General features: G+C 34.9%; 1 protein-coding gene across 1 annotated transcript; it reads left to right on the top strand.

Moving 5' to 3' along the window:
- Positions 1–1,699: 1,699 nt before the first annotated feature.
- On the top strand, positions 1,700–3,928 carry LOC127707948 (uncharacterized). Its single transcript, XM_052212707.1, has one exon. The coding sequence runs from the start codon at positions 2,280–2,282 to the stop codon at positions 3,645–3,647; it is 1,368 nt and encodes a 455-aa protein (XP_052068667.1). The 5' UTR covers positions 1,700–2,279; the 3' UTR covers positions 3,648–3,928.
- Positions 3,929–9,220: the final 5,292 nt, after the last annotated feature.

Genomic DNA, 9,220 nt, shown 5'->3' on the forward strand with positions numbered 1-9,220 from the left:
TGAAACCTAATCACTGGTATAATTGCTTGCATCAAGTTGACCATGCTGAGACGAATGTATGGAATTATAGAAAATTTAATTTGAATCGACAGCATTTGTAGATTTTTATGTTTAGTATAGTCAGTTTTGGTTGAGACATGAGTATTATAAAAGAATATTATTTTTGGAAGAAAAAAATACGTCGAAAGCAATAATGGGACAGAGCAGGCTGGGTTGGTGTGGGCTGCTTTCACGGTAATTCAAGTTACCTTTTATGCATCTTCTTCCACCTCAGAGCTATCAGCTCTTTGATTTTTTAAATGAAAACAAATTTTATTATGAAAGCAATGACTCCCAACAACCCCTTCTTTTATCAGTGTGGTGCAAGCTTTAATATCCAACAGTTTAAACTCATTCAAAGTTGCATTATATCACATTTGAAACGGATACACATAAAGCATCCATACAATTAAATGAGAGGACATAATTAGATTAAAGACGGAAATCTGTAACTTGACACACAAACATGAGCTCTACGTCTTCGTTTTCTTTTTCATACCTCTGGAATTTATCAACGATAAATGTTTCTTTTCTTCTCTGAATTATGCTTCTAAAGACTGTACGAAACATATATGTACTCCAATTAAAACAGTAATGCACTGTTCATCTGCATATACGATACCTTATTTCTCCGCTCTTTCATATGTACCAAGTAGCCAGTTTATTCCAAACATAAAATCTGGCGAAAATCATATACCAATAAGAATTGGCGGTAAAGGACAGCAACCTCAAATTTACGTCCACATTCCGACCGGACATGGTTGCGTATTTATTCATTCCGTCAAAATAAACGGACGCCTCTCTTTAACATGGATTTTGCTGCCGGATGGGAGAAGCCATTGTGACTAAATATCTATACTCTCTTTTATATTGTTGAGGACTGTATATTGACGTAAAAAATTTACCGACGTTTAGGTGAAGTGTACCTTACATCTCCTTTAATTCACATTTCTTTTTATTTTTTAACTTCTTTATTTATCAAACGAAACATAAAATTGTTTTCGAAACTGTTTAATATACGAAAGAAGACGTCACAAAAGACTATTAAGTGTTGCAGGATTAGGCGAAAATCTCCGTTACGAGAATTACATGGCTGTTTTAGATTTATGTATTCCCATTTGATATTGTCATTGACGGAAACCTCTTCATCTTTACTTACATATTACATACATACACAAGAACTGCGTGGCAACATACATGGCTGTGGTATTTAATTTTCTTTTTATGTTGATTTTAAATCCAATTATAAGTTAATAAAGCAGTGTTTTATATTAAAATGAAAATTTTCCCAAGAAACTCGGTGATGTTGTACCTGGATTACCTTTGATTCTTGACAACACTTATTGACATATCACCTAATGAATCTTAAACAAAATGTTGGATAAAGCATTAAAAGCAAATAACATTTCACATTATTAGATTCATTTATCAGGTTTTTCGAAGGGCTTCAATTTAAAGTTTGCCTCTTTCATTGATGATCTTTCATGAAATTGTTACTTGATAGACTTTTAAAAGCATAAACGATTGACGTATGAGAGAATATTTTTATTGGTTTCATAATTGCGTACGTATTGCTTAAAGCAAAGATCTTACTATATAAATCTTTGATTAATGACGAAATTCACGGTAGATTTATCACACTGTCAAAATTGTTTCACCTTTTCCTACAGTAATATACATTTTGATTTTCCATCTTTAAATCGGACAATCGTTGACGGATCATTTAAATATTTAAATGGTTAAAATTTAAACGGCTCTCGGATGTAATTTTACCCTGTGGATAAACAAAATATTAAAATTAAAAACACGATATGTTGTTTGGAAACATGGAAGTATTATTTCGTTGATCAAAGTTCACGAGAATTTATTTCACTCTGTCATTGGATACAACACGTGGAATGAATTGGATTACTTTATTGAATATAAAACATCAGCTTTATCAAGAAATGTTAGCCATGTTTTGATCACTTAATCGTTGAAGCCAGGGAGGATTTTATAAGGTATTGTGTTGGAATTTAAAATTTAATTGTTGAATTTTAATAACTTATGAAAAGATATTTCACATATGTTCGTGTATTCAGTAGATCAGTTGGCATGTTTTAAATCTGACGAGAAATATACTTTTCACTTGAAGTGATCAATATGGAATTTTAAAACGCATCAATTATTAACGTTCTTTTCTACTTTTTGTCTGCAACTTATTGAAGTGATATTTTCGAGAAAAAAAAAGATTTTCCGAAATGGTGCTGCGCGAGGAAACTACTATACAAGTAAAATCTTTAGTCCATCAAATGGAAAATTCGTTGGATTTGAATGAAATGGAAGAGGATATCTTTCCTGCCAAACCTCAGCCTCAGGTCAAATCTAAATGGAATGTAGAGAATGATCATTTGAAAAGATGCATGGGAAACAATCTATTCAATTCTGTATACAAATGCAGGTTCAGAAAAGTGAAATTAATGTTAGACAAAGGATTAAATGTTAATATTCTGAATGACTATGGTTACAACGTGTTGATTGCTGCTCTTCATATACAAGATCAAGAAAATAGAGGGAAAATGTTTAGGTTTCTCATCAAAAGAAACGCAAATCCAGCATTTAGAGATGAAAGACATGGTAGATCTGTTTTGGCATGGGCTTGTATTTTAGGCAGATCCTCAGAATTACAGTTACTTCTCGATACCTTCTTAGGAGAAATCGATATTTTGGAGAAGGACTGTAACGGAATGACCCCTTTACATCATTCTTGCCAGTCAGGTAATGAAGAAATAGTATCAGTTTTATGTAGAGAATGTCGTAGATACCGCTTGTCTGTAGACGTCCACGATAAGTTAGGTCTAACTCCTTACTTACATGCCAAAAGACTTGGTTATCATAACATAGCTAAAATACTCCAAGAAGAAGGCAATGCAAGCTTGGGACAAACAGACAGGTTTACATTCAGGAATGGTGAAGACTGGACAGAAGTCGGCAAAAAGGCAAAAGAAAGACAAGAGGCCAAAAGAAGAATGAGCGATTTTGAGCATGCTGCGATTAGCGGGCGAAGTCGTATTATGAATTCTCTCCAACATTCTCAGACTTTATCCCGGTCTGTACCAGAAATTAGAATATCATGTGCAGATGACACGCCACGCCGTAATACAGTTTTCATTGCTCAGAAACCTGATATATCAAAAACAAAATCCGTTAGATATATGGACGATCTTGAGCAAGAATATATGACCAACATTGACGGCAATATCACCAACAGAGGGAAGCTTACTCCGCCGTCTTCATTGAATTTCCGAGGATCACTTGCGCTCTTAGACTTGTCAGCAAATAAACGGTTTGCAACGTTCAAAAAGCCACCACCAAAAAAACTTACAAACGTACAACAGGCTACATTGGCCAATATCATGGCACAGTTAGCTGACCAGAAAACGTCATCATATCGCCGTGGAGTTATAGTTCCCACTCCCGAATCACAGAAAGGTGATGGCAGACCAAAGAAATCAACCATGGCCATAATATTTGGCAAAAGAAAAAACAAAAAGGACAAAGACAATTCGTCTGGTAAAAAGTCTGGCCGAAAGGAAAAGGAGAAGAAAACTCCAAAAGACAAAAAATAAACAATAAATGGAGAAATGTATTATAATTTTTAAGAAGAAGCATTCAAAATCGCCATTGAAGATTAGGTTTGCTGAACAAATGAAAAAGTGTTATTTGTGGTATGAAATTGACTTGTTTGAATATTGTGACGAAAAATCCTTGCCAAAGAGAGTTTTGATTCCATAATTATATATACATGTAATTTTAGTTGATATACCAGGGAGCAAATAGTCAGAACTACAAATCATAAACTTACTTAGGGCAGTAAATACGATGCGATAATAAATTGAAATATTCATAATTCGACTTTGTTCTCAAGACCAACAGTTTGATTTTGATTTATAATTCATCTAATTCACAGGCGCTTGGAAAGTGGAACTCCTTTTTCTTTATATTTAAAAAAGTTATTTTACTATTTTTTTTGGTAAATATTCCTTAATATTTTAAATTATTTTCACTTATTTAATGTAGGTGGATAATAAGAATAGAGGGGCATCATATAAAAGCTACAACTACTGTTATTATAAAATCGTATGGACAGGAGCAAACACATTAGATAAGTGGAAAGAAGTTAAAATATTAAGGAATATTTACTAGAAATAAAAAAATATAGCAATAAGTTTTATATATAGAAAAAGGGGAATCCATTCCCCCGAGCGCCTGTGATCTAATTGATGTTTTATAGAGAACTGTATATTGATGGTATATTGCTTTAATATGCCTGTCCTTAAGGATACCTTCCACCTTTAAAATTACTTACAATTACGTTATTGCATGAAAACTAAAATTGCAATTCCTTCGGTCAAAGTTGACCTAAGACAACATTGTCTTACTCGCAAAAGGTCCTATTTGGTTTGATGCTTGCAACTGGTATTAAAGATTTTGGTCTCTACTGTGTATAATCAATTTTGCTCTATTAAAAGGGTGGGAAACGTATTATACAATTGTATAGAATTGGTATTATCATAGAATACCAGTAGAAGTGATAACGATAATAATTCGTAAAAATATTTATAAATAACAGTAACATAAAAAATACTGGTTTATCTTGGATGGGCAAGCATTGATTGGTGGATAGTTGTCTCATTGGCAATCATACCACATCTCCTTATTTTTATATTGATTGTTTGTACATTTAGCAATAAATTCTGGTTTGATTCACTTAAATGGGTAAACTCAGAATTTGTACATTTAGTTGATAATTCTGGTTTGTGTGGGAAGATAAAAACCGATGTTTGTACAATTAGCAGTACAGTCTTGAATCGCTAGGATGGATAAAATCAGATTTTTGTACATTTAGATAGCTTAGATTGGCAAATATGTATTTACATTTAGCATTAAAGTCTGGTTTTGCTTGGTTTGATAAAATCAGATGTTTGTACATGTAGCAGAAACGTCTTGTTTAGCTTGAATGGGTAAAATCAGATATTTGTACATTTATCAGGCCATCAAGACCTTGTAAACATTTATGTTATTCATGACATGTACTCAAAGGCATAATTGCTTTGAAAGATTAGAAGAGATGGGTTTTCAATTATATATCAAAAGAATGTATCGTAAGAGATTTTTAAACCTAATAAATCTGAATGCCTGAATATTAATTCATTGACATTATATTTTACATTCAATATTTTCAAATACCCTACATGGTGTATGAATAAAAAATGAAACAGTTCATTTAGCCGTTAAATTATTTACAAAAACGTTAAAACATCCAATTATGCGTTTTATTGTATTTTTTATATAATATATAACTTGAGAATTAAGCTAAAACCAATTCATATATATAAAAAACTTTTTAAAGCAAGAAAAAAAACAAACCCACTGATCCATATAAAACTTCCATGAAAATAACAAGCAACAAGTCCTTTTCAATGCGCTAATGAAGTTTGATAGTTTATATGAGGCGTTGTTCTTACTGCAGCATATGATTTGTTTTTATTGGAAATACTCATGTTGTATAAACGAAAAACGAATCAAGTTTTCAGCGTTGTACTACACATTTTTAACAGAAACGCCTACCAGTTCAAAGACGGTTATGATATATATGATAGGGGAAATACTTGGAACATGTAAAAAAATTAGTATTTTCTCTCAATTGTTTTTATTCGTGTTTTACGATGGAGCTTAAACTGACAAAACAGTCTGGGAATATTTTGTCATTTAGTCCTTTTATAAACTGCTTTCCGTGTAATACAGTTCGTTTCCTGGTCTGCTTTATGGTATCTGTGATTTGTTCATTAGTTTGGTAACTGGTTTGCTGAGGAGCCTTTGATTTGTTCATTAGTTCGGTAACTGGTCTGTTGAGGAGCCTTTGATTTGTTCATTAGTTTGGTAACTGGTTTGCTGAGGAGCCTTTGATTTGTTCATTAGTTTGGTAACTGGTCTGCTGAGGAGCTTTGATTTGTTCATTAGTTCGGTAACTGATCTGCTGAGGGTCCTGTTATTTGTTCATTAGTGGTTAGTGTTCGGTTACTCACCAGCTGGGGTCCCTGTGATTTGTTCATGAGTTCGGTTACTGATTTGCTTGAGGGTCCTTTGATTTGTTCATTAGTTCGGCAGCTGATCTGCTGAGGGTCCTGTTATTTGTCCATTAGTTTGGTAACTAGTCTGCTGAGTGTACCTGTGATTTGTTCATTAGTTCGATTACTGATTTGCTGAGGGTCCATGTGATTTGTTCATAAGTTCGGTAACTGATTTACTGAGGTCCCTTTTTTTCCTTTTCATTTCAATATCTGCTCTGCTTCAGGGTCTCTGCGATTTGTTTATTAGTTTTGTAACTGATCTGCTTAGGGTACCTGTGTTTTTTTTATTAGTTCTGTTACGGGTCTGGTTGGAAGTCCTTTTTAGCTCACCTGGCCCGAAGGGCCAAGTGAGCTTTTCTCATCACTTGGCGTCCGTCGTCCGTCGTCCGGCGTCGTCCGTCGTCCGGCGTCGTCCGTCGTCGGCGTTAACTTTTAACATTTTGAACTTCTTCTAGAGAACCACTGAATGGAATGAAACCAAACATGGCATGAATGTTCCTTATGAGGTGCTGACCAAGTGTTGTTACTTTGTAGCCGATCCATCATCCAAGATGGCCGCCAGCGGGGGACTTAGTTTAACATAGGACCCTATGGGAAATGCATACAAATGACTTCTTTTAGAGAACCACTGAATGGAATAAAACCAAACATGGCATGAATGTTCCTTATGAGGTGCTCACCAAGTGTTGTTACTTTGTAGCCGATCCATCATCCAAGATGGCCGCCAGCGGGGAACTTAGTTTAACATAGGACCCTATGGGAAATACATACAAATGTCTTCTTTTAGAGAACCACTGAATGGAATGAAACCAAACATGGCATGAATGTTCCTTATGAGGTGCTGACCAAGTGTTGTTACTTTGTAGCCGATCCATCATCCAAGATGGCCGCCAGCGGGGGACTTAGTTTAACATAGGACCCTATGGGAAATACATAAAAATGTCTTCTTTTAGAGAACCACTGAATGGAATGAAACCAAACATGGCATGAATGTTCCTTATGAGATGCTGACCAAGTGTTGTTACTTTGCAGTCGGTCCATCATCCAAGATGGCCGCCAGCGGGGGACTTAGTTTAACATAGGACCCTATGGGAAATACATACAAATGTCTTCTTTTAGAGAACCACTGAATGGAATGAAACCAAACATGGCATGAATGTTCCTTATGAGGTGCTGACCAAGTGTTGTTACTTTGTAGCCGATCCATCATCCAAGATGGCCGCCAGCGGGGGACTTAGTTTAACGTAGGACCCTATGGGAAATACATACAAATGTCTTCTTTTAGAGAACCACTGAATGGAATGAAACCAAACATGGCATGAATGTTCTCTTGAGGTGCTGACCAAGTGTTGTTACTTTGCAGTCGGTCCATTATCCAAGATGGCCGACAGCAGGGGACTTAGTTTAACAAAGGACCTATGGGAAATACATACAAATGTCTTCTTTTAGAGAACCACTGAATGGAATGAAACCAAACATGGCATGAATGTTCCTTATGAGATGCCGACCAAGTGTTGTTACTTTGTAGCCGATCCATCATCCAAGATGGCCGCCAGCGGGGGACTTAGTTTTACATAGGACCCTTTGGGAAATACATAAAAATGTCTTCTTTTAGAGAACCAATAAATGGAATGGAACCAAACATGGCATGAATGTTCCTTATGAGATGTTGACCAAGTGTTGTTACTTTGCAGCCGATCCATCATCCAAGATGGCCGACAGCGGGGGACTTAGTTTAACATAGGACCCTATGGGAAATACATACAATTGTCTTCTTTTAGAGAACCACTGAATGGAATTGAACCAAACATGGCATGAATGTTCCTTATGAGTTGCTGACCAAGTGTTGTTACTTTGCAGTCGATCCATCATCCAAGATGGCCACTAAGGGGGGGGGGGGGGGGGGGGGGGGAGGGGGCTTAGTTTAACATAGGACCCTATGGGAATTACATACAAATGTCTTCTTTTAGAGTACCACTGAATGGAATGAAACCAAACATAGCATGAATGTTCCTTATATAGTGCTGACCAAGTGTTGCTACTTTGTTGCCGATTTACTGTTCAAGATGGCCACCATGATATTTTATTAAATAACGGGACCAATATTAATCAAAATTTGGCCTCAATCATTATTTGGGTATCTGTTATGATTTTTATCTATCTTTACATGATTTCTAAAACCAAAGTAGAGTCAGGTGAGCGACACAGGCTCTTGAGAGCCTATAGTTATTTTCACAGTAATGTCATAGTTCGCTTACTGATATGTCCAAGAATCTTTTCTCCTTTGTTAAGGTAGTGATCTACTTGAGATTTCTTGTATTATCTCATAGTAAAAATAAGGAGATGTGGTATGATTGCCGATGAGACAATCCCGAGAGTCTGTTCTGTCCAATACAAATATTTGTCTTGTGTTTTTTATCTCGAGAGTCCGTTCTACCGTATGTCACTTTATTTAACTTGTTTCATAGTTTGTTTTTTAAAGAGAGGGACTGTTCAGAGTTTTCCATATTGTGTAGGTTTGTTCATATTGGATCAGTACACAATTACGCCCCATTTCTATATGTTCAGTTATTCGTATTTTAAGGTTTAGCGATACTTCAGATATTTAGAGAAAAATCACTCTGAATATGATTTATAATTTTGAAAGAAGTTACATACAATTGTTGTATTTTTTCTTTTGCTGATCAAACATGATCGTGCCATGTTGAATAGAAATAACCGTCCTAATAATACGACATCTGACTTAAACGTTTTTATCTGGAATACTAGAGCACAAGTACTAACCCAAATATATTTTGGGTTAAGTATATTATAACTCTTCATTAAAGATTAAACCGATTAATTTTAATTTAGTAAGATTCTATATGTAAAAGTTTGGACTTAGTTTTATAAATTGGACCAATATTTAAGCCAATTAATCAGGTTAAAGAAATCTGCAAATATTGGAGGGTCTTGTATGTTAACTAAATTACACAAAATAATCTCATGTGCAAATTAAAATCTTTTTAATCTTTAATGTAATGAATTTAAAAATTTATTGCTTGTACACGGATAAATTTTCAACTTTT

The sequence above is a fragment of the Mytilus californianus genome, unplaced genomic scaffold, assembly GCF_021869535.1.
Source record: "Mytilus californianus isolate M0D057914Y unplaced genomic scaffold, xbMytCali1.0.p SCAF_7, whole genome shotgun sequence".
NCBI lineage: Eukaryota > Metazoa > Mollusca > Bivalvia > Mytilida > Mytilidae > Mytilus > Mytilus californianus.